At 38.0% G+C, this 26,383-nt stretch overlaps 2 protein-coding genes across 2 annotated transcripts in view; one reads left to right on the forward strand and one right to left on the reverse strand.

Moving 5' to 3' along the window:
- The window catches only part of LOC132556500 (nucleoprotein TPR-like), a 64,385-nt gene extending 48,934 nt beyond the window's left edge, over positions 1–15,451 (forward strand). The window contains exons 53-62 of the mRNA XM_060220911.1: positions 3,373–3,612; positions 6,189–6,297; positions 7,791–7,966; positions 8,206–8,309; positions 8,546–8,637; positions 8,869–8,964; positions 11,913–11,985; positions 13,016–13,080; positions 13,812–13,937; positions 14,436–15,451. Of these exons, the coding sequence (XP_060076894.1) occupies positions 3,373–3,612; positions 6,189–6,297; positions 7,791–7,966; positions 8,206–8,309; positions 8,546–8,637; positions 8,869–8,964; positions 11,913–11,985; positions 13,016–13,080; positions 13,812–13,937; positions 14,436–14,683 (1,329 nt within the window). The 3' untranslated portion in view covers positions 14,684–15,451. The remainder of the gene's footprint in view (positions 1–3,372; positions 3,613–6,188; positions 6,298–7,790; positions 7,967–8,205; positions 8,310–8,545; positions 8,638–8,868; positions 8,965–11,912; positions 11,986–13,015; positions 13,081–13,811; positions 13,938–14,435) is intronic.
- A 4,006-nt stretch (positions 15,452–19,457) lies between these two features.
- Positions 19,458–24,442, reverse strand: LOC132556734 (tektin-2-like). Its single transcript, XM_060221179.1, has 6 exons — positions 24,307–24,442; positions 23,153–23,572; positions 22,453–22,667; positions 21,862–22,084; positions 20,695–20,918; positions 19,458–20,246 (listed from the first exon to the last, which is right to left on the reverse strand). Exons 2-6 carry the CDS (start codon positions 23,564–23,566, stop codon positions 20,054–20,056), a joined length of 1,269 nt encoding a protein of 422 aa, XP_060077162.1. The 5' UTR covers positions 23,567–23,572; positions 24,307–24,442; the 3' UTR covers positions 19,458–20,053.
- Positions 24,443–26,383: the final 1,941 nt, after the last annotated feature.

The following is a 26,383-nucleotide window of genomic DNA, read 5'->3' on the forward strand; positions in this document are numbered from 1 at the left end:
GCAATGTTCTCAGAACCATGTTGTCTTGGCAATGTTCTCTGGACCCTGTTGTCTTGGCAATGTTCTCAGGACCATGTTGTCTTGGCAATCATCTCAGGAACTGTTGTCTTGGCAATGTTCTCAGGACCCTGTTGTCTTGGCAATGTTCTCAGGACCATGTTGTCTTGGCAATCATCTCAGGAACTGTTGTCTTGACAATGTTCTCAGGACCCTGATGTCTTGGCAGTGTTGTAATAACCCTGTTGTCTTGGCAATGTTCTCTGGACCCTGTTGTCTTGGCAATGTTCTCTGGACCCTGTTGTCTTGGCAATGTTCTCTGGACCCTGTTGTCATGGCAGTGTTCTCAGGACCTGTTGTTTTGACAGTGTTCTTAGGACCCTGTTGTCTTGGCAATGTTCTCTGGACCCTGTTGTCTTGGCAATGTTCTCTGGACCCTGTTGTCTTGGCAATGTTCTCTGGACCCTGTTGTCATGGCAGTGTTCTCAGGACCTGTTGTCTTGACAGTGTTCTTAGGACCCTGTTGTCTTGGCAATGTTCTCTGGACCCTGTTGTCTTGACAATGTTCTAAGGACCCTGTTGTCTTGGCAATGTTCTCTGGACCCTGTTGTCTTGGCAATGTTCTCAGGACCATGTTGTCTTGGCAATCATCTCAGGAACTGTTGTTTTGGCAGTGTTCTCAGGACCCTGATGTCTTGGCAGTGTTGTAATAACCCTGTTGTCTTGGCAATGTTCTCAGGACCCTGTTGTCTTGGCAATGTTCTCTGGACCCTGTTGTCTTGGCAATGTTCTCAGGACCTGTTGTCTTGACAGTGTTCTTAGGACCCTGTTGTCATGGCAGTGTTCTCAGGACCTGTTGTCTTGACAGTGTTCTTAGGACCCTGTTGTCTTGGCAATGTTCTCAGGACCCTGTTGTCTTGGCAATGTTCTCAGGACCCTGTTGTCTTGACAATGTTCTTAGGACCCTGTTGTCTTGGCAATGTTCTCTGGACCCTGTTGTCTTGGCAATGTTCTCAGGACCATGTTGTCTTGGCAATCATCTCAGGAACTGTTGTCTTGGCAGTGTTCTCAGGACCCTGATGTCTTGGCAGTGTTGTAATAACCCTGTTGTCTTGGCAATGTTCTCAGGACCCTGTTGTCTTGGCAATGTTCTCTGGACCCTGTTGTCTTGGCAATGTTCTCTGGACCCTGTTGTCTTGGCAATGTTCTCAGGACCATGTTGTCTTGGCAATCATCTCAGGAACTGTTGTCTTGACAATGTTCTCAGGACCCTGATGTCTTGGCAATGTTCTCCGGACCCTGTTGTCTTGGCAATGTTCTCTGGACCCTGTTGTCTTGGCAATGTTCTCAGGACCATGTTGTCTTGGCAATCATCTCAGGAACTGTTGTCTTGACAATGTTCTCAGGACCCTGATGTCTTGGCAATGTTCTCTGGACCCTGTTGTCTTGGCAATGTTCTCAGGACCATGTTGTCTTGGCAGTGTTCTCTGGACCCTGTTGTCATGGCAGTGTTCTCAGGACCTGTTGCCTTGGCAATGTTCTCTGGACCCTGTTGTCTTGGCAATGTTCTCTGGACCCTGTTGTCATGGCAGTGTTCTCAGGACCTGTTGTCTTGACAGTGTTCTTAGGACCCTGTTGTCTTGGCAATGTTCTCAGGACCCTGTTGTCTTGGCAATGTTCTCTGGACCCTGTTGTCTTGGCAATGTTCTCTGGACCCTGTTGTCTTGGCAATGTTCTCTGGACCCTGTTGTCTTGGCAATGTTCTCTGGACCCTGTTGTCATGGCAGTGTTCTCAGGACCTGTTGTCTTGACAGTGTTCTTAGGACCCTGTTGTCTTGGCAATGTTCTCAGGACCCTGTTGTCTTGGCAATGTTCTCTGGACCCTGTTGTCTTGACAATGTTCTTAGGACCCTGTTGTCTTGGCAATGTTCTCTGGACCCTGTTGTCTTGGCAATGTTCTCAGGACCATGTTGTCTTGGCAATCATTTCAGGAACTGTTGTCTTGGCAGTGTTCTCAGGACCCTGATGTCTTGGCAGTGTTGTAATAACCCTGTTGTCTTGGCAATGTTCTCAGGACCCTGTTGTCTTGGCAATGTTCTCTGGACCCTGTTGTCTTGGCAATGTTCTCTGGACCTTGTTGTCTTGGCAATGTTCTCAGGACCATGTTGTCTTGGCAATCATCTCAGGAACTGTTGTCTTGACAATGTTCTCAGGACCCTGATGTCTTGGCAATGTTCTCCGGACCCTGTTGTCTTGGCAATGTTCTCTGGACCCTGTTGTCTTGGCAATGTTCTCTGGACCCTGTTGTCTTGGCAATGTTCTCTGGACCCTGTTGTCTTGGCAATGTTCTCTGGACCCTATTGTCATGGCAGTGTTCTCAGGACCTGTTGTCTTGACAGTGTTCTTAGGAGCCTGTTGTCTTGGCAGTGTTCTTAGGAGCCTGTTGTCTTGGCAATGTTCTTAGGACCCTGTTGTCTTGGCAGTGTTCTAAGGACCCTGTTGTCTTGGCAATGTTCTCTGGACCCTGTTGTCTTGACAGTGTTCTCTGGACCCTGTTGTCTTGACAATGTTCTCAGGACCCTGTTGTCTTGACAATGTTCTTAGGACCCTGTTGTCTTGGCAATGTTCTCAGGACCCTGATGTCTTGGTAGTGTTCTCAGGCCCCTGTTGTCTTGACAATGTTGTCAGGACCCTGCTGTTTTTGCAGTGTTTTCAGGATCTGTCGTCTTTGCAATGTTCTCAGGACACAGTTGTCTTGGCAATGTTCTCTGGACCCTGTGTCTTGGCAATGTTCTCAGGACCCTGTTGTCTTGACAATGTTCTCAGGACCCTGTTGTCTTGACAATGTTCTCAGGACCCTGTTGTCTTGGCAATGTTCTCAGGACCCTGTTGTCTTGGCAGTGTTCTAAGGACCCTGTTGTCTTGGCAATGTTCTCTGGACCCTGTTGTCTTGACAGTGTTCTCTGGACCCTGTTGTCTTGACAATGTTCTCAGGACCCTGTTGTCTTGGCTGTGTTCTCAGGACCCTGTTGCCTTGGCAGTGTTGTCAGGACCCTGTTGTCTTGGCAGTGTTATGGTGACCTTGTTGTCTTGCCACTGTTATGGTGACCTTGTTGTCTTGGCAATGTTCTCAGGACCTGTTGTCTTGGCAGTGTTACAGTGACCCTGTTGTCTTGGCAGTGTTACGGTGACCCTGTTGTCTTGACAGTGTTATGGTGACCCTGTTGTCATGGCATTGTTACGGTGACCCTGTTGTCTTGGCAGTGTTATATGGACCCTGTTATCTTAGCTCTAAAACCCGAAGAATTTTACTAGTGGACATCGGTAGAGTGTCCTGGATTATTCACTAACAATTGATTTATTGTTGGATGCCAGCAAGGACAAAGAGAAATGACACAGGAAATGACAGAGGAGAGGAATGAGATGGAGGAGGAGGAGGAGGAGGACGATGATGATGCAGTTATTGTTGTGGAGAGTGATGAAGAAGATGATGAGGAAGCAGAAGATTATGATGAGGATGATGATAATGAAGGATACAATGAGGATATGGGAGATTACGATGAGGACGACGAGGATGACGATGACGAACAAATCCAGGATGATGATTACCAAGAGGTCTGTGGACATGTTTATGTATTTACTATGACCCTGTGTCTGTATAGACTGTGACCCTGTGTCGGTATAGACTGTGACCCTGTGTCTGTATAGACTGTGACCCTGTGTATGTATAGACTGTGACCCTGTGTCTGTATAGACTGTGACCCTGTGTCTGTATAGACTGTGACCCTGTGTCTATAGACTGTGACCCTGTGTCTGTATAGACTGTGACCCTGTGTATGTATAGACTGTGACCCTGTGTCTGTATAGACTGTGACCCTGTGTATGTATAGACTGTGACCCCGTGTATGTATAGACTGTGACCCCGTGTCTGTATAGACTGTGACCCGTGTCTGTATAGACTGTGACCCTGTGTCTGTATAGACTGTGACCCTGTGTATGTATAGACTGTGACCCTGTGTCTGTATAGACTGTGACCCTGTGTGACCCTGTGTCTATAGACTGTGACCCTGTGTCTATAGACTGTGACCCTGTGTATGTATAGACTGTGACCCTGTGTCTGTATAGACTGTGACCCTGTGTCTATAGACTGTGACCCTGTGTATATCGACTGTGACCCTGTGTATGTATAGACTGACCCTGTGTATGTATAGACAGTGACCCTGTGTCTGTATAGACTGTGACCCTGTGTCTATAGACTGTGACCCTGTGTATGTATCGACTGTGACCCTGTGTATGTATAGACTGTGACCCTGTGTCGACTGTGACCCTGTGTGTATAGACTGTGACCCTGTGTGTATAGACTGTGACCCTGTGTATGTATAGACTGTGACCCTGTGTATGTATAGACTGTGACCCTGTGTCTGTATAGACTGTGACCCTGTGTCTGTATAGACTGTGACCCTGTGTATGTATCGACTGTGACCCTGTGTATGTATAGACTGTGACCCTGTGTATGTATAGACTGTGACCCTGTGTATATATCAACTGTGACCCTGTGTATGTATAGACTGTGACCCTGTGTCTGTATAGACTGTGACCCTGTGTATGTATAGACTGTGACCCTGTGTATGTATAGACTGTGACCCTGTGTCTGTATAGACTGTGACCCTGTGTCTATAGACTGTGACCATGTGTCTGTATAGACTGTGACCCTGTGTCTATAGACTGTGACCCTGTGTCTGTATAGACTGTGACCCTGTGTATGTATAGACTGACCCTGTGTCTGTATAGACTGTGACCCTGTGTCTGTATAGACTGTGACCCTGTGTCTGTATAGACTGTGACCAGTGTGTGTATAGACTGTGACCCTGTGTGTATAGACTGTGACCCGTGTCTGTATAGACTGTCTGTGTATAGACTGTGACCCTGTGTCTATATAGACTGTGACCCTGTGTATGTATAGACTGTGACCCTGTGTCTATATAGACTGTGACCCCGTGTATGTATAGACTGTGACCCTGTGTCTGTATAGACTGTGACCCTGTGTCTATAGACTGTGACCCTGTGTATGTATAGACTGTGACCCTGTGTCTGTATAGACTGTGACCCTGTGTCTATAGACTGTGACCCTGTGTATGTATAGATGTGTCTGTATAGACTGTTACCCTGTGTATGTATAGACTGTGACCATGTGTCTGTATAGACTGTGACCCTGTGTCTGTATAGACTGTGACCCTGTGTCTGTATAGACTGTGACCCTGTGTGTAGACTGTGACCCTGTGTGTATAGACTGTGACCCCTATAGACTGTGTATAGACTGTGACCCTGTGTCTGTATAGACTGTGACCCTGTGTCTGTATAGACTGTGACCCTGTGTCTGTATAGACTGTGACCCTGTGTCTGTATAGACTGTGACCCTGTGTCTGTATAGACTGTGACCCTGTGTCTGTATAGACTGTGACCCTGTGTCAGTATAGACTGTGACCCTGTGTCTGTATTGACTGTGACCCTGTGTCTGTATAGACTGTGACCCTGTGTCTGTATAGACTGTGATCCAGTGTCTGTATAGACTGTGACCCTGTTTCTGTATAGACTGTGACCCTGTGTCTGTATAGACTGTGATCCTGTGTCTGTATTGACTTTGACCCTGTGTCTATAGACTGTGACCCTGTGTCAGTATAGACTGCGACCCTGTGTCTGTATAGACTGTGACCCTGTGTCAGTATAGACTGTGACCCTGTGTCTGTATTGACTGTGACCCTGTGTCTATATAGACTGTGACCCTGTGTCAATATAGACTGTGACCCAGTGTATGTATAGACTGTAACCCTGTGTCTATAGACTGTGACCCTGTGTCTATATAGACCGTAACCCTGTGTCTGTATTGACTGTGACCCTGAGCTTTTGTACAGTTGGTGTAACTCTGATTCTGATGAAGAATGTTCTGTAATTATACATGTAATAATTGTTATATTTAGTTTTTATTCTTGTCTATACCTTAGCTGCTAAACAGCATTGTTAACATCAAGTTACACAATATCAAATAAAATAGATGATTGAGAACAGGATTTTTTTTTCTTGTACAACTATCACTACAAAGCCAGCAGATATAAATTATTTTCTTGAAACGGAGACATATTTTTTTTCACTGCAACAAATCATTCATTAACGATAGTTTTTTCTTGATCTAGTTACCAGAGGGACAGGACGAGGGGGGAGAAGAAGAGTATCAATCCGAGACACAAGCAGGAGATATGCACGACCCTGGAGATGAAGGAGACGACGAAGTCGTCATAGTAGGTCAGTGTCACGACAAAGATCAACTCCCAGCAAAAAGGAAACTATTCTGTTATGACTGTTAGCTTGATCTCTAACTGGAAATGAAAAAAATATGTTGTAAATCTGCTAATTCTTTCCTGTAAGTTTGTTTTTGGTTTATTTGTGATAGAGTTCTTCTGAAATGTTGAAGCCATGTCCACTCTAACCGCTGGCTGTATTTTGCGCTACAGGTGCTTTTGGAATTTGTTACCACTGTTTTACTAGAACTGAAGACAGACCATAAGTGACATAATTGATTGTTCCAGTTACTGCATGCCACATTTGTGCCTGATTGAAAATATTCATCATGAGATATTAAAATGAAAAGTTACCATTTTGCATGTTTTGTAATAAAAATTTGTTTCCACTATTTCTGAAAAGATTCACATTAAGTAACTGTTGATAGTCAAAGTTTGTTGTTACCATTTCTGAAATTATCTGTATAAAAATGTACAGATTAAGTACCAGTCTTATTTTTGCTGTTTTAATTAAGTTCTTAAATTGTTGGATATGAATTCCACTTTCGGATGTTTCACATTAATGTCTCTAGAGGCAAAAATTCTAACTTTCTTTCTAGCAACTTTTTATTAGAATCAATCATCAACATAAATAGGGGCCAGTAATTGATAACAGGATTTATCACCATTAAACTTTACTAAGTAGAATAACACATGAATGAACTTATGGTCCAAATTTTAGTTATGGGACTGGTAAATAACTTACCTAGAATTACTTCCTATATATTGATACCTTACATGTATCATTTGCATGTTGTGATATTACATCACTAGGGGTGTAGAGCCAGCATTGTACTTCTCGCGTAAGTATCATAGGTTCTGTAATCCCTCGCTTGGATTCTCCAACATATGCAGGGCGATTGAAGAATAGTAGGGACTAAGAAGGGCATGTGGTCAACCGCAACAAACTTAGCTGAAGCCCAAATGTTCGAGCAAAACCGGTAGACGTAGTTATAAAGTTATCTCACTGACGATCCTAAGTTTGTTGACCACACCCCCTTCTTGATATTACATATCTAATTTACAGAATCTCTTTGACATCATAAGACTTGACTTTTTATTTCTGTTTTAAATGTTACCAGATAAGCAGACTATTCTGAGAAGCTGAAAGTGAAAAAGTGCCTTGCTTTTTACTCTGGATGGTTTTCAGCTGTTAGATTTGAAATGAATCTCATTGCATGCGTTGGTTTTATCTATGTTGTTTAATCATAGAATGGGATTTTCTACAACAGTCATTTTGAAGACTAAATATGTTTGATATTTAGTTTATAATTCTTTATTAATTCTGATCTATATTTTCTCCCATTTTTGAACAATGGTTGTGATATTATGTAGCAGAAACTGTGTGAATACTAGGCACATGTATTCAGAACATTTTGATAATGTCTATTATACAAGTTTTCTATTTTTAGTGCCAGCTACCTGATAAAACATTTGTCTTTTTTAATAATCCAATAGATGATGAGGAAAATGATAACCAGATGGAGCCACAGGAGCCAGAGGTGCCACCAGTGCCACAGGTAGTGGCACCTTCAGTACAGACGCCAGTCACACAGCGCTCACAGCTACCTTTCCATGCCATGGAGCGTCAGGTGTCCTGCACAAGAACACAACTTGCTCCGTTTGTACTAGCGGTAAGTGAGATCAGAGATTGGTGATTGGTGGAGTCTGTGAATGACTAGAAAGGTTAAAGTGTTTGTCAGCGTTTGATGGTCAATGGAGGCTGTGTTAGGAATATAACATTCTTACAACATGATAAGTGACAAATATTGTTTAACAATATAGTTCTTAACTAAAAAAAAAAACAGCTGAAAATGAAATACTTATCTATTAGACTTGGTGAATATTGCTGTAAGTTGTTTCTTGTTGGTAGGGTCATGCTGGAGGGTTTGAGGATGGTGAGGACTGTATTGTTCCCAGCACCCCGACACTGTTTGTACCTAACAGAGGGGATGGAGGCTTTGCGGAGGCTGTCAGGTATTGGAATATAAGATACCCTCATCCTTTTTACCTTCTATTCAATGGATGCCATCCCAGTTAAATGGAAATTTATCTTGTTTTGGTACAAAGATTTTCTTACTATTACGAAGCTTAGCTACAAATTAGTTTGAAGTGTTTTAAGATATTGAAAGTACAGGAGTGACACTTGCCTTGATGTCTGACCAGACAGTTGAGTAAGTCTTTATTCAAATTTTATATCTTTGTTGTTTCAGCTCCCCACAGATCCCACATCAACGATTTACTTTCACCAGTAACACAGAAGCCATCGCTCACCATGACCTTGGCCAGCTGGAGTCCCAGGAAGGTACTAGTTTATACTATATATTTGGATTCTAAATGAGGATATTTTGACGTCTTCTCGAGTTTACTAGTATCAGAAATATCATATATCAATATATTTCTTAGAATCGTGAAGAAGAAAAAGAATTCTTTATTTTTGTGATTTATTTTTTCAGTACAAGTATTGGAATAAAATTTGATGTTAGAGGTGATCAAAATGTTAACCTGAATGGTAGTTTCATTACATTGGTTTCAGCTCTAGGAATGGATGACACTCAGGTGGACTTATCTCAGTTAGAGGAAGGACAAGGACATAGCGTACCTACCACTCCTATCCAGCAAGCTCCTACAGGTACATAAAATGGCTGACAGGTAGCCATTTTGAATTTTTGAAAGGAAAGTTTGGTATTTACAAGTAGATGATTAATCTCTAATAGATTTCACATATAAGTTCTCATAGTTGTGCCCTGTTGATTTTGGGACTGTTTTGAAAAAAATCAAAAGAAAAAAATGGCAAAAGGTGACCATGTTTGATTTAGACGATGGATTGTTATTCTTTAGAAGGACTGGGTGAATCTTTCTCAAATCTTGTGTGCAGGTTTATTTTGATCTCTAGTTGTGCAGTTTTCATTTGGGATTGATCAAAAACAAAATCGCTGATATGTAGCTATCTTGGATTTTGACACTCTAAGTTTGTTTTCACAAGTTCTTGTTGAATCTTTATCAGTGTTTATGTGTAAGTTCCTCTTGATCCCTAGTTGTGCAGTTTGGATCTTGGGACTAACCACAAAAAGGAAATGGTCTAAAAGCGGCTGTTTTGCATTTGATGGTTAAAGATGATTATGACTTTTTTTTCACAATAATCTTCAAATTTCATGTAATCAAGAGCAAAAAGAGAAGAAAAGATGTGAAAAGATCAACTTTTGAAGAACGAATAAAGATCATAGAATAGTTAGCACCAAGATCCCTCTTGGATCTCTTGTTTATTTGCCGTGAGGATGGAAACATACAGTTTCATGATGAACTGGAAATTTGTTATCAGAAATTTTTAACATTTTACACTGGTCTTAAAGTTGCTGACACTATAGTATTCATAACTGTTTACCATTTACTTTCATGAATTTCAAAATCAAAATATAGATTGATTAAAGTTAATTACTTCGAGTTATGTGTAGTGTAGTACAGGCTGCTTCAGAAAAGTCAATCATTACACAATGGTAGGGTAATGTAGTACAGGCCATTGTTGTGATTCTGATATCACAGTGTTAGGGTAATGTAGTACTGGCCATTGTTGTGATTCTGATATCACAATGCTAGGGTAATGTAGTACTGGCCATTGTTGTGATTCTGATATCACAATGCTAGGGTAATGTAGTACTGGCCATTGTTGTGATTCTGATATCACAATGCTAGGGTAATGTAGTACTGGCCATTGTTGTGATTCTGATATCACAATGCTAGGGTAATGTAGTACTGGCCATTGTTGTGATTCTGATATCACAATGCTAGGGTAATGTAGTACTGGCCATTGTTGTGATTCTGATATCACAATGCTAGGGTAATGTAGTACTGGCCATTGTTGTGATTCTGATATCACAATGCTAGGGTAATGTAGTACAGGCCATTGTTGTGATTCTGATATCACAATGCTAGGGTAATGTAGTACTGGCCATTGTTGTGATTCTGATATCACAATGCTAGGGTAATGTAGTACTGGCCATTGTTGTGATTCTGATATCACAATGCTAGGGTAATGTAGTACTGGCCATTGTTGTGATTCTGATATCACAATGCTAGGGTAATGTAGTACTGGCCATTGTTGTGATTCTGATATCACAATGCTAGAGTAATGTAGTACTGGCCATTGTTGTGATTCTGATATCACAATGGTAGGGTAATGTAGTACTGGCCATTGTTGTGATTCTGATATTACAATGCTAGAGTAATGTAGTACTGGCCATTGTTGTGATTCTGATATCACAATGCTAGAGTAATGTAGTACTGGCCATTGTTGTGATTCTGATATCACAATGGTAGGGTAATGTAGTACTGGCCATTGTTGTGATTCTGATATCACAATGGTAGGGTAATGTAGTACTGGCCATTGTTGTGATTCTGATATCACAATGCTAGAGTAATGTAGTACTGGCCATTGTTGTGATTCTGATATCACAATGCTAGAGTAATGTAGTACTGGCCATTGTTGTGATTCTGATATCACAATGGTAGGGTAATGTAGTACTGGCCATTGTTGTGATTCTGATATCACAATGGTAGGGTAATGTAGTACTGGCCATTGTTGTGATTCTGATATCACAATGCTAGGGTAATGTAGTACTGGCCATTGTTGTGATTCTGATATCACAATGCTAGGGTAATGTAGTACTGGCCATTGTTGTGATTCTGATATCACAATGGTAGGGTAATGTAGTACTGGCCATTGTTGTGATTCTGATATCACAATGGTAGGGTAATGTAGTACTGGCCATTGTTGTGATTCTGATATCACAATGGTAGGGTAATGTAGTACTGGCCATTGTTGTGATTCTGATATCACAATGCTAGGGTAATGTAGTACTGGCCATTGTTGTGATTCTGATATCACAATGCTAGGGTAATGTAGTACTGGCCATTGTTGTGATTCTGATATCACAGTGCTAGGGTAATGTAGTACTGGCCATTGTTGTGATTCTGATATCACAATGGTAGGGTAATGTAGTACTGGCCATTGTTGTGATTCTGATATCACAATGCTAGGGTAATGTAGTACTGGCCATTGTTGTGATTCTGATATCACAATGCTAGGGTAATGTAGTACTGGCCATTGTTGTGATTCTGATATCACAATGCTAGGGTAATGTAGTACTGGCCATTGTTGTGATTCTGATATCACAATGCTAGGGTAATGTAGTACTGGCCATTGTTGTGATTCTGATATCACAATGCTAGGGTAATGTAGTACTGGCCATTGTTGTGATTCTGATATCACAATGCTAGGGTAATGTAGTACTGGCCATTGTTGTGATTCTGATATCACAATGCTAGGGTAATGTAGTACTGGCCATTGTTGTGATTCTGATATCTTAAGCATTAGTCACTACAAAAGAAAAATGTGTGTGCATTTCAAAGTTCCAAGGTTGAGGTCAGACAATTCATTACGACTGACTGTCAGACAATTCATTACGACTGACTGTCAGACAATTCATTACGACTGACTGTCAGGCAATTCATTACGACTGACTGTCAGACAATTCATAAATACTTCATTAAGACTGATTGTCAGAGCTTTTTCTTTTGTAGTGGCAACATCTGGAGAATCAGCTGATCCTATTCCAGCAGCCAGTGTTGTGGACGACACTCTGACAACAGACAGGTAGTTTATCTGTTTACCTAAGAACCACCCTATCATTAGTGTAATAATACCCTTTACATCAATTTGTGTAGTAACACCCTTTACATCAATTTGTGTAGTAACACCCTTTACATCAATTTGTGTAGTAACACCCTTTACATCAATTTGTGTAATAACACCCTTTACATCAATTTGTGTAGTAACACCCTTTACATCAATTTGTGTAGTAACACCCTTTACATCAATTTGTGTAATAACACCCTTTACATCAATTTGTGTAGTAACACCCTTTACATCAATTTGTGTAATAACACCCTTTACATCAATTTGTGTAGTAACACCCTTTACATCAATTTGTGTAGTAACACCCTTTACATCAATTTGTGTAGTAACACCCTTTACATCAATTTGTGTAATAACACCCTTTACATCAATTTGTGTAGTAACACCCTTTACATCAATTTGTGTAATAACACCCTTTACATCAATTTGTGTAGTAACACCCTTTACATCAATTTGTGTAATAACACCCTTTACATCAATTTGTGTAGTAACACCCTTTACATCAATTTGTGTAGTAACACCCTTTACATCAATTTGTGTAGTAACACCCTTTACATCAATTTGTGTAGTAACACCCTTTACATCAATTTGTGTAATAACACCCTTTACATCAATTTGTGTAGTAACACCCTTTACATCAATTTGTGTAGTAACACCCTTTACATCAATTTGTGTAGTAACACCCTTTACATCAATTTGTGTAGTAACACCCTTTACATCAATTTGTGTAGTAACACCCTTTACATCAATTTGTGTAATAACACCCTTTACATCAATTTGTGTAGTAACACCCTTTACATCAATTTGTGTAATAACACCCTTTACATCAATTTGTGTAGTAACACCCTTTACATCAATTTGTGTAGTAACACCATTTATATCCATTCGTGTAGTAACACCCTTTACATCAATTTGTGTTATAACACCTATTACATCAACTTTGTAATGTGATGACAGTATCTTGTTTCATACTTCTGTGTTTTTACAGTGGCCCCGAGATCATCACAACTGACACAGCTGGAGAAAGTACTCCTGACATTTCATCATCAGCAGGTACCACTATCAACATTAACAAGTTGGGTTACAGAAACATAAAGGGTTCTTCAGATTCCTGTGGGGCTTGGCTTCCCCTGACTTTGTATAAATCTTAACGATGTCTATATCCTATGTTTAACCAGAGAAGTACTTTAAAGCATCAAGAATTTTTCTTATTGAATTTCTACACTATTCACAAAAGAAATATAGACAGTCAAGGTGTGTGCCATTGGCAGTAATATACCGCTCAGCTAGAGAGAACCGCTCAGCTGGAGAGAACTTTTCTTTAGCTCAATTGGTCAAACGTCACACTAGTTAGTCAGGGGTTCTGGGTTCAAATTCTAGCAGAGGCATTGAATTAAAAAATGACATCTGTTACATTGTCGCCCACATAGGGACTCAGGAATAATACTTAGCCATGCGCCACCAGCATCGTTGTAACCCCTAGAAACTCAAGGACGAGTTAATGAGTAATGTACTGCTCGGCTAGACAGAACTTCTCTGTAGCTTGATCGTTTGAGCGTCAGACTAGTAAGCCAGGGGTCCCAGGTTCGAATCCTAGCTGAGACTCTGAAATCAATAATGACATAGAAATCAAGCATTACCTGGCAGTGATAGACCCTTCAGTAACAGATGTCACTTCAAAGTCAAAACCTTACTGAAGGCATTAATATAGGACAGAGAGACTGTACTCTTTTGTAAATAAATATGAAGGTAATTTTCTCATCAACACTTTATATGTTCTATAGCCAAAGTGGAACCATCGGAGGCGAGTGGGGGACCAGAGAGCGAGTCAGCAACAGCGGGGCCATCATCTGCTGGCAGTGACCCCCAATCCTCTGCTTTTGGACAAGCTGTTGACAAATCTGATGCTGGTACGTGTACATCCATATTTATATGGGTTACAGTATTACAGTATACTTTGCGGAAACATCATTTTGTTTAGACGTCAGCAATCTTAAGCTGAATTTGTTTCACAACTAGTAATGAAGTGATGTTTTAAGTTTGTAAAGTTCTTATCAAGCAGGGTGTTTTTTGAAGAAGGGAGTTTTAGTCCATGAATATAAATTCTGTTAAGTCTTATATGTTATAAAACTGGATAAAAAAGAAACCTTAGTAGTAGACTGTGATCAGTAACATCTCGGAGAAGCAATGCCTGACAGTTCATTTTTAAAGGTATTTGTGTGAATTTTTAAGTGTAGGATGAAGACAAATTATTTGAACATTACATTGTAATTTCATTTAGAAAAATGGAATGAGATCAAAATATTCAAACGTTGATGCAAACCGAAAAATTTTGAAATATTCTGAAGATTCCAGAAATTTGTTGAGCTGCAAAATAATATTGACTTGCAAAACTTTTTTCGTAACAGGAAAAGCTAAAAAGATTCAGCCAATAGTGTGGGAGCAGACAGGCATGCAAATACAAACGGTGTCCCACACCCAGCCGCCTCAGCAGATGAGAGGGCGAGGAAGTATACGAGTGGCAGGACAGACAAGAGGAATGATGCAACACCCTAGAGGTCACCGGGGTTACAATAGGCCACGGGCACCGACACCACGAGGGACACGTAACATGAGGGGTGGCAGAGGGGGTAATTACAGACCACCAATGTACTAGGGAGTCTTGCCAAGGTACTTGGAGTCAGATTCACAAAGACATGCAAGCAGATCTTAGTTTCCAAGATCTTGGACTTTCAAACTTCTGACATCAAACAACTTCTGTTTTAGATTTTAGTGTAGAGCTTTGTGAATGGTAGATGTAAATGAAAAACGGCTGAATTTATTTGGTAAAGTGTAATGATAATGGTTGTGTGAATGATGTCTATATGCTGGGCTCGACCAAGAATTACAGGATGTAACAATAGAAAGTTTCAGTAGAGCTTCAACAAAATAACATTCTGTATGATACATATGAAATAAAAGGATGAAATAGTTTTCACGATTTTCCTACAGTCCTGCTGCAATTTTCTGTTTTGAATATAGCTTTTGATGTATCTCTTTCATGAACTTGATTATCAATGGAGTGTTTTGTGCAACAATATTTGACATTAAAAATCGCTCATCATGTTTGACATTTGTCAAAATCTCTTGAATGGTGACATTTCTGTATCTAGAGATACAAATCAGGCATTAGACAATACATATTGATATGTAGAAAGCAGTGTTTTGAACAAGTAACGTCACAGGAAAAGTATTTGTGATATTGTTAGCGGACTGTGTAATGATTTAGAATGTAACTTTGATATGACATGTAGTGTGAGGGTCAAGGCCAATAAATAGTGAGAGAGACCGATTGTAATGTTAACTTAGATTATAAATGTGCATAAATCATGCTTCGTTTTCCATTTAAAATATCATTGAAAAATAAAAACACACACAAAGATTTGATTTGTGTTTGAATTTTTTGTTTTTAGAATTTGTTGTTATTTTACAGGTAGATTGCATATTTAGGGTTTGGTGTCCTATCACACTATGTTGTACACTTTGGTTTTGGTGCCATATCACACTGTGTTGTACACTTTGGTTTTGGTGCCATATCACACTGTGTTGTACACTTTGGTTTTGGTGCCATATCACACTGTGTTGTACACTTTGGTTTTGGTGCCATATCACACTATGTTGTACACTTTGGTTTTGGTGCCATATCACACTATGTTGTACACTTTGGATTTGGTGTCATATCACACTGTTGTACACTTTGGTTTTGGTGCCATATCACACTATGTTGTACACTTTGGTTTTGGTGCCATATCACACTATGTTGTACACTTTGGTTTTGGTGCCATATCACACTATGTTGTACACTTTGGTTTTGGTGCCATATCACACTGTTGTACACTTTGGTTTTGGTGCCATATCACACTGTTGTACACTTTGTTTTTGGTGCCATATCACACTGTGTTGTACACTTTGGTTTTGGTGTCATATCACACTGTTGTACACTTTGGTTTTGGTGTCATATCACATTGTTGTACACTTTGGTTTTGGTGTCATATCACACTGTTGTACACTTTGGTTTTGGTGTCATATCACACTGTTGTACACTTTGGTTTTGGTGTCATATCACACTATGTTGTACACTTTGGTTTTGGTGTCATATCACACTGTGTTGTACACTTTGGTTTTGGTGTCATTTCACGGGTATATTGTACATGTAGTGTTTAGTATTTTTTCAATAATAGATACAGGAATATACTAGATTTACATATCTATGTTTTGATTCTCAATAGTTTCTGTAACTCGAGTCACTTGACTATTATTAGCTCACCTGGCCCAAAGGGCCAAATGAGCTTATGCCATAGCATGGCATCCATCATCCGTCCATCATCCACCAGTCCTGCATCAGTCAACTTTTCATTTAAACAACTTCTTCTGAAATACCAAAAGGCATAGAGTTATCAAATTTGGCTGGAGGGTTCCTTTGATGAAGCAAAAGAAAGTTTGCAAAAAGAAATGACCTTGACCCATATTCAAGGTCATGGATCACAGAGGTCAAATGTGTTAAAACCTTTAAACCACTTCTTCCAAAATACCGGAAGGCCTAGAATCATTATATATGGCTGGAAGGTTCCTTTGATGAATCGTAACAATATTTGTGAAAAGAAAATACCTTGACCCATATTCAAGGTCACAGAGGTCAAATGTGTTAAAACCTTAAAATGACTTCTCCCGAAATACCGGAAGGCCTAGAATCATTATAATAGGCTACTATATTCCTCTTATGGTGTCCTACGAAGTTTGCTAAAAGAAATGACCTTGACCAATCTTCAAGGTCACAGGGGTCAAATGTGTTAAAACGTTTAAACAATTTCTTCTGAAATATTGAAAGCCTAGAATCCTTATATTTGGTCAGTTTGTTCCTTTTATGAAGTCCAAGAAAGTTTGCAAAAAGAAATGACCTTGACCGATACTCAAGGTCACAGGGGTTTAATGTGTTAAACCTTTGACATTTTCTGATTATCCAAAACATCTAGGATAGTGATATTATGCCAAATTAGGTTCTCAATGATGCCTGATAATATTTGAGAAAAGAAATGACCTTGACCGATATTCAAGGTCACAATAGTCAAATGCGTTAAACCTTTGAACAACTTCTGCTTAACCAAAAGGCCTAAAATCATAATATTTGGCCAAAAGGTTCCCTTTATGGTGCCCACATAGTGTGTGAAAAAATAGCTTGACCCATAAAAATATTACAGGTCACTGGGGTTTAATTTGGTAAAATCATTAACAACTTCTGTATTTCAATAAATCTACGTTGATGTGTTTTTGTGGTGGAGAAAGTTTTCCTGTGACCACTGTGTGTTAATTGCCTCCCTTTGGGAAAGTTCCACGCAGCTCTATTCCCGAATTACGAGTTGTGGGACAAACACAAAATATCTATTCAAAGATGGAAATTTGAAAAGTCCAGTTTCTTGAAATCTTCAAAATAACAAACTTATTAGCAATGAGGATGGTATAACTGATATTGTAAATATATTTAAATGCTACACACTTCAGAAATACAGTTGTAGGAACATGTATTATTGCACAATGTGTGCAAAGCGCATGCATCATGTGCACATCAGGAAAATTAGACGAAATTCGCTATCACAAATCTGTTTGCACAGTGTGTTGTTCCATCACACAGATATGCGACTCTTTCATGGTTTGTATAAGTTTGGAAATGACTTCGGAATAAGTGTGGTAAAAATATTATTTATTTTCTAAATACATAAAAGAGTTCAGCTATGACTTTTTCTGATTATAGCCATATATCTATTAATTAGACACATGTAGATATACGAGAGACTGACTGAATAGTTATATATAGTTTTGTTTTCGTGCCACACATGACCAAACTTTGTGTACAGACACTCATGATATATACATTTTATATGTACACATCAATTAGATGTCTCTTTTAATCATGGCAATAAATCGTCTAAAATCTTACGTCTCATGAAAGGTAATTTTGTTGAAATTCCTTCTGTGTTATTTTCACTTCTCTATCATTTTCCAAGGAAAAAGAATTGCATACTTGAGTAAATTCAAAGTTTTGTGTTTGTTACACTGGAGATCTAGCCAGTAAAAACCTCTGTATACAATATACAAAGGTACAGAACTACACACTAACTAATTAACGAATTGACCAATTAACGCCGGGTATAAGTGTTAATTTGATAACTTTTAAAAATTACCTTTATAATCATTGATCAATATTAATTATTTCTATGATGGCTGTTTAGTCCTAACTCAAGAAGTTTTCTGTTTAAATTTCATTCCCTAACAACAGTCAACCATTTTTACAAAACCACACAAAATGCGTGATTCTGTTGCATACCTGTATGTTAGATACTGTATTGTGTGAAGGATGTATCTCAATGTGTTACCATGACTGTACATAAAGGAAAAGTCAATGGTATTTTTTATTATTATTTTTTTATGTATAGTCACAGCTTGTCCAACTGAATGCTGGTTAAAATTGGGTTTATCAAATTCTCAAGTCGTACCAGTAAATTAGTAAGTATTGCTCAAAGTGTTATTAGTACACTTAGTAATATACTGTTAAACAAAAATCACAATTTCCAACGACATTTGACAGAATCACACGTTTATTGAATAGCAACCATTTCATCAGAGTTGTCTTACCGACATATATATAAACACTAACAGGTTTTCTATACAGAAACAGATGTTGCATCCTATTCTACTCCCTCAACCCTAGTGCCCTAAATATTGCAAGATCTGGACAGGATACCTGTTCAGGCTTCCTTCAGTCTCTTTATTGCTGATTATAGGTGTCCATTATCATTTTTTTTTTCGAAAAAAAAAAACATGTTTTCTAAAAGAAAAATCTACTGGTATTTTTCAATTTTTCAACTGGTAAGAATTCCTTCACACAAAGATTGAGACAGAAATAGATATGAATTTACATAAAAGATATGACACGGAAACTTCACTAGACATGTACGTAAGCTTGATGCATGTGTGGGTATGTGCAGTTTACAATTAAAGTGCTTGGTAAAATTGATCGTGAGATTGATCACAAATGTGGGATGCTATGCAGCAAAAAGATATATTAGCCTGGCAGATCGGGCTGGCATGATCACAATAAACAGGACTAAACAAATACGTTTCTCCATCATACGAACACAACTCTCAAATATTACAACCATTTATACAATTACATGCATTCTCCAAACCTGGGACAACTCGTGTTTGATATTTTCGACTCTGTATATGGATATCACTTGGTCATTCTAAATCTGATGTGTTTTCTTGAATTTTGTTGGGTTTTTTTCCTTCTTACTAAATTTAAGTGTTATAAATCTTCATCTGAATTTTTTTATTTTTTTTTTTTTTTTTTTTGCTTTTTTTCGACAGGTTGCCAGTTTTTTTTGTGACGGTGATAATCTTTTGTTTAAAAACAAAATGAAACAAAATAATACCTCAAAACATGACTCGGTTTCATTTTATTCATGTATCCCATACAGAGACTATTTCACAAGATTTTACACCTAGACCAGTGTAGGATCAATAAGTAAAACAAAATTTAAATATTGATATATATGCGATTTAGATATACATTTTAAATAAAACAGTAAGCACAACAGCTAGCAGGTAACGGCTAGGGAAACACCTGTATTTTACAGCAGTTTTTTTATGTACAGGTGTGATATTGGTTTACTCTTATCCCAATACTACATAGGATAAAACAGTAAAATGTCCAATAAAATAACAAAATCAAAATGAATATGTGGAAAAAACAGAGAACAAAACAAAAAAAGTTTTTGTAGAAATGACAAACTTGTTGTTCTCAACATTTTGTAAAATCACAGTATGCTTAACTTATGGAAAGACCATGTTGTTGGTGGTTTTAATTCCAGAAATGTTTAATGTATAACAATGTTTATAAGTGTTTTCTTTTCTTTATCAAAATCTTTATAAGATATTTCCCCCTCTTGACATTTCAAATACTGATGATTTCAATGCTAGCACTGAACTCTTATGCAAGGACCTGAGACCTCTCTCGCTGAATTCCAGTCAGTGTCAGATTCCTCTCGAGGGCTGTGGGAGGGCGGGTCATAAGCTTCTTGCGGACATCCATACATCTATTATCAAGGTTCAAAGAGTTGATCTTTTGAGCAAGGTCATCGTTGATTCTGTGTAGGTTGTTTTCTAGGCCGTCCAGAGCATGTCTGGTAAAAGAAAAAGTTACATATATTTGTTGTACCAGCTGTTTACCAGTTTATCCTTAATGGACTGAAATCTACATTTCTGTGCTTGTTACATAGGACTCGACATTAGGAAACCAGTATGAGATATTATGATTGACAATAATATCATTACATGGAAAGTCAGTTACATTACCTACCTATAAAACTATTATATTGACAGTGCACTATTGTTATGTTGAATACACAATATCAAATGTTTTGTTTGGGGTACAATACCTCAGAATACATGTATAATCCAACACTTTCATGTTATTTATTGAATTTACAGTATAGGAAAACCTAGCACATCCATCACACTGATATCTTATGCCATTCTTAGGTTCTCTTGTGAAGTGCTACCAATGTTTACATGTTTTTAGAATCAATATTATACAGAGTTATTTCCCCTGGAATTAAGAGCAGATCTTACTTTGCCTGTTTGAGTTTCTCTTCCAGAGAGCGTTTTGTTGCCTCAAGCTGCTTCACTTCGTCAGTGAGACCGTACTGTGGAGCATCACGGCACAGTTCCACGTTGGGGCGGTATGTCCTGTTCTCCAGACGGGTCTGAGCCAGCTTCATTGGGTTCCTCTTCTCACGGATCTTTTCTTCGATGCCACGGATATCATTCTCGAGCTCGGCAATCTCCTCTTCAGTCTGTTATCAGAAGAATATAGGTTAAGTAAGTTTCTGAAGACATATATGTCACCGCTTTCATGCAAATTAGCTTCATTTTTCAATAAATTACTACAAAAGAAACGGTGACTTTCTCCTGAGAACTTTGAAACTCATATGAGGTGTTATCATAGTTGACCTTTGCACCAAATTTCACCAACACCATTAAAAAAGGATATTGTTACAAACAAATCAGAGAGATAAGGGAACTGTATCTCCTACCCCTCTAAAATAATAAAAAAGAGGGGGGAGGATGGGATGGAATTGAAATTGGTTTCAAAATTTTCAAGAAGATTTCAAAACATAATGATCACAGGAAGGGTACAATTGGTTACTACTATCAATTGATCACTCATTGTACTTTTGACATATCTATGACACCAGCGTCATTTTTTGGCATAGCAGTAAAAAAGTAGGTTTTTGATGCAAATTTCAATTCTAAGATTGGCCAAATAAGGTAAAAAACTGCAAAATATTAAATAAATGCCAACTATATAGCGCTTAGACTGAAAATACGATTAGGCTAGTACTCCCTAAGAACAGACACCTATGGATTTGCAAAATACAACATTTTGGGGAAATGCAAAATATCCATTGTATAAAAGTACGTCAATTTCAAGAATGTCAAGAATTTCAACAAAAGAAAACTTTGTATATTAAGCAGACATCTCCAATTTAGTATCAAAGTTAGGTAGATAATTAATGAAACTATCTACTTGATAAAATGAAAGTAGGCGAGATGCTTTTTGAATCATTCCATTTGTTACTTATCTGATTATTTGGAATAATTTTTTGTTATAACATAGCAAAGAAACTTTGATTTGTTTGTGCTTGTAGAACTATGATAAAGATTCAAATTCTACAACGTGACACATTGATAAAGTTGTCTGTGGAAATTTTGAAATTTTTAAACTTTATAACTTACATTCTTTTTTTGCCACTCCAGCTCGTCCTTGGCCCTTTCAAACTCGTGGATACGTTTCCTGTATGCATACTCTGTGGCAATTCTCTGGGCCTCCAGATCATTGTCACACTGCTGCAGGGTGTGGTGGATTGCCTCCCTTAGTCTGGTAGAGGCCTTCATCTCAGCATCAGCACGGTCTTTGTTGTAACGACTGAAGTCCTCCCACTGTTGTGGTGTGGTACTCCTGGTCACAAACATAAATTATCAATTCTATCAATTCAACTGAGAAGACATGTACCTTAGGCTGGGGACCCTAAACTTTAGACAATATGTGTAGAAACCTCTAATCTGTTATTAAAACAAAATTTTAAAATCAGTGCAATTTGTGGTGTAATAATACATAGAATATTAACCATGTTTGAAGCCCCATTTAATTAATGTTGAATGAATATTGTATTAAAAGGATGATTTTACACAGCAGTGTATTTAAATTTTCTGTAAATGGTTTGTCTCTGTAGTCATGGTAAGTCAACTATTTCAACACCCACAACCTCGGATGTGTACCTACACAAAAACGTTTTTAAATGTTACTTAATCAATGTAACACCTTACCCCTTTGGTACACGAAGGGAATCTGGCTTGAAACTGATGTTTGGTGACCTATCAGTGAGATTGTATTGATCAACATCAATTCCTAGGGCAAGGTTTTTATCCTGAAGATCTGCCTGAATCTGTTGTCTTGCCTCCTGGAGCAGACATAGTTGTTCAAACCCTTCGTTGACTTTCTGTTGAAGAGCCTTCTTAATCCCGTCAATGACCTCAACTTCCTGAAATTGAAAGCGCTCAGTTCTATCAGCTTGTTCCTTTTAGTTCATTCACAGAAATGATCAATTTGACAATGAAGTCAGAGACTTTGAATCTTTAAAGCTAAAATAACCATATGGATATACAACACTTAAACTGTAACATTGATGATACATTACATGGAAATGACTTAACTTGTGATGGGTAATAACCAGTGTTATTGGCCCTTATAGAAGCATGCTGAGGGTTTTAATGCCAAAGTGAAAACAATACACATACATGTATATATCAACAGGTGAGAACTTCTGTATTGTTCCAAGTTTAAGAGATATTGAAACCCAGTCACACAGGTGGAAGACTAATCAAGATGATCAGCAGCAAAAATCAACAAAAACATTTCAATTTTAAAGTTTCAAAATATTTTTAGGGTGTATATATAATAGTTTGTTTTTTATGGAGGGAAAGTAAGAGTACATGAAACAGTTTTCAAATCAATTGGATAACTCACCTTGTGGAGCTGATTTTCAACCTCATCTTGAACAACATCAATGCTTTGCCTTCCTTCCCTGAGAGTAAGACATTCAATCGCTACATCTGATGGGAGGTTCTTGGCTTCAAGTGCTTGCTCTGTCATTTCTTTTGCATCAGACAGATCAGCTATTTCTTTATCTAATTCAGCTAGTGTCTTTTCTAAAATCTCCTTCCATTTTCTGATATCATCTATACGATCTGCTAACCGGGTATTGTTTGATTGCTGATCCCATTTTGTTTGGTTGTCAGTCTCATTTCGAAGAAACCGACTTTCTTGTCGAACTTGATGAGAAGCATCTCTTTGTCTTTCCGCATTAGTGGAAATTGTGTGACTATTTGTAAACCAATCTGGAACTTGGTGCCGGGGAATCGGTCTTAGTTGTGTTGCCATGATGACCTGACAAGATCAAAATTTCAAAGTAAGTAACCATACAATCACTTTACTGGTGACTAAAAAGTCCTCTATGGCTCAGTATTACAGCATCAATGACTAGGAAACCAGTGGTCCTGTGTTTTATTTATATTTTTTATAGATAAAATATTAAGCTTAACACTTAACCAATAAATATTCCACTCACTGGTGACGCTTTGTGTGTGTTGTGATTGAAAGTTACGTGGATTAAGCTTAACACTTGTAACTCTTTCATAAATACAATTTCTACAAACATGTAAGAATTATTTTTTAATTTATACTCCTTTATTTCACACTCCTGGCTAGAGCAGAAGCATTTTTAACAATGCGAGAAACACAACGATGTTTCGTTAATTTGTCAAGAGAAACAGATTGCACAGATAGATCTCTGAAAAATAGCATTAATATTTGAAAAATTGATGTGTCAATTTTTGTTTTATCAACAGAAGCCACCTTTTTTCGTAATTATTCAATTTCTTTTAAGACTTTGTCTTACTTGGGGCGATGGGGTGTTAAATTGTTGCCACAATGTATAAGGTGTTAAAAAGTAAACACATGAATCGTCAGTGAATAAATAATATAGATTTCAAACAGTCGCAAAATAAACAGTGCTGTCGTTTCACAAGGCGAAATCGTGGATGAATACTTTGCTATTTCATGAAACGACAAGTTATGTATCTTATTTACAACAAAAATCTTATATGAAAAATGAAACTTACCTTTAGCAAAGCTTTATTGATGTTCGCCTTGCCTTTTTAACAGTGGTCGTTTACAGGGGTTACCATCAGTTGGTTGCTATCTAAACAAGGCAAACATGCTAAGTGTATGACGTCGTTTCATTGGTTTAATGTTGTTTCCTCAACCAATGAACAAGCAGGTAACAACCGTTCCGTCGTTACCTATGACGACCGCTGAAACCGGATATAAAAGTAAAGCGCTATGCAATGAAACAAAATTAAAGAGAAAGAGGAGATAACTCTTCCGTTTTGCTACGTAGAAGCAGAGACACTTGTGTTATATACGTCTCTGGTAGAAGTATTATAAAATACATTGAAGATTTTCAGCTGAGCAAATGTAGCAAATGAAACGTCCATGTTATATGAATCCAAATTTCGAAGAAGAAAACCACACATGGATGAGTAAAAACAGTATTAATCCGTAATACAATTTATTTTAAAAGAAATAAGTAGAAGGGAGGTAACTCCTATGAAATGTAAATATCACTGAGTTACCTTGGGCTTTGATGAAGAATGAGTTTGTCAAATTATACGTTTGACAAGCTTGTAAGAAATAACGTGTCTTTATGTTTATTTTAGTGTATACAACTTTTCACAGAGATTTAAGTAACGCGTGTTACAGATGTTGATATATATTTAGATGTGATTTACACACCTGTAAACAAATATTACATTTTTTGAATACCACAGAAAGGTGACGATTTAGGAAACAATGGCAATTCAGTGTTATATAAATTTTTTGAACTGGAATTTTACCCGAGATTTACCTGTGTTTTACGACAGGTTATATTAGGTGATTTAGCACGATACAACACAAAGAAAGACTAAAATAGTTTTTTTCTGGGATGAAGGAACTCGCATCCATTTTATCATAGTTCTTATTTATAAACGTTAATTTTGGATATATAAGCATGCTGATTTTAACAGTGTAATAAACTGATTTCTAATTACGATTGGGAAACGTTGATAGAGCGTTGTAGATATTTGATGTGAACTGTTTTGTGAAATTTATTTAGATTTTGTCCATGTTTTTTTCCTTCACAAGTGAGGCTATGCTTGTACATGCATGATCACCAATTTGCCAAGGATGAATAATGGTTTCCTGTTGTCGGTAATCATCGTTGACTCGTTTTCTAAAGATGGTTTGTTGGTTGGTTCTTTAGGTTATTTTTAAACTTAAAAAAAATGTCACGGAAAAAAGATCAGTTATAATGTATGTGATTGTGACTTACATGTACTTAAACAGGTTTTAATGGAAAGGTTTTCAACTTATACTTACAACGTAGCGGCAAATGCAACTGGACAACTTAAATCGTCACTTTTTGATGTGTTTTTATCAAAATTTCTATATTTCACCGGCAAATATGTAATAAACGTTACGGATTAATAAAATAATTCAAACTTGGTAGTAAAATCATATTTTTAAGTTCAGTTGTCTAGAAGTTAGATAGGACGATTTTGAAACAGTAGATGTAGCTGTGCCTGTGAAGAGAATCATTCATCGGAATACCGTAAAGAATAACAGGCCACAGATAGATTGACAACTTTAGACCCCAAAAGGCTGCAGCTTGCTATGGAGTAAAATGTCCTTCCAAACGAGAAACGATCCACATTGAATACCATTGTCATTTTATTGGTTTCTGGCAGAAAATGAGTATTTTTAGAATCGGCATGATTGAAATTAAAACACGTACACGTGATATTTTGGAACATTTTCTTGAGGTTGGTAATAGAATAGAAGTTCTTATAACAAAACCAGTAGAAGATTAAAGTGTGACGTTTCAATGACGTACACTAAGACCGAATTGACTACAGAACATTGTTACCATCTTGTGTAGTTGGTAATAGAATAGAAGTTCTTATAACAAAACCAGTAGAAGATTAAAGTGTGGCGTTTCAATGACGTACACTAAGACCGAATTGACTACAGAACATTGTTACCATCTTGTGTATTTGTTGGTCTATAATCTGTTTACCATCTCGTCACACTATTTTCGACCATAGTGTACAAAGAATTATAGTACAGTCGAAGAAGACTGTGTTATAAGATGAAGGTGAC

Source organism: Ylistrum balloti, unplaced genomic scaffold (assembly GCF_031769215.1).
Source record: "Ylistrum balloti isolate Yb309-2 unplaced genomic scaffold, AGI_CSIRO_Ybal_v1 Utg369650, whole genome shotgun sequence".
Taxonomy (NCBI): Eukaryota; Metazoa; Mollusca; class Bivalvia; order Pectinida; family Pectinidae; genus Ylistrum; species Ylistrum balloti.

Excerpts from the sequence above, each read along its gene's own strand:
- LOC132556734 (XM_060221179.1), bottom strand. The coding sequence starts at position 23,566 with ATGGCAACACAACTAAGACCGATTCCCCGGCACCAAGTTCCAGATTGG. Across the intron at positions 22,668-23,152 it reads TTGAAAATCAGCTCCACAAG|GAAGTTGAGGTCATTGACGG; the intron begins GTGAGTTATCCA and ends TTTCAATTTCAG. Across the intron at positions 20,247-20,694 it reads GAGAAACTCAAACAGGCAAA|ACATGCTCTGGACGGCCTAG; the intron begins GTAAGATCTGCT and ends TTCTTTTACCAG.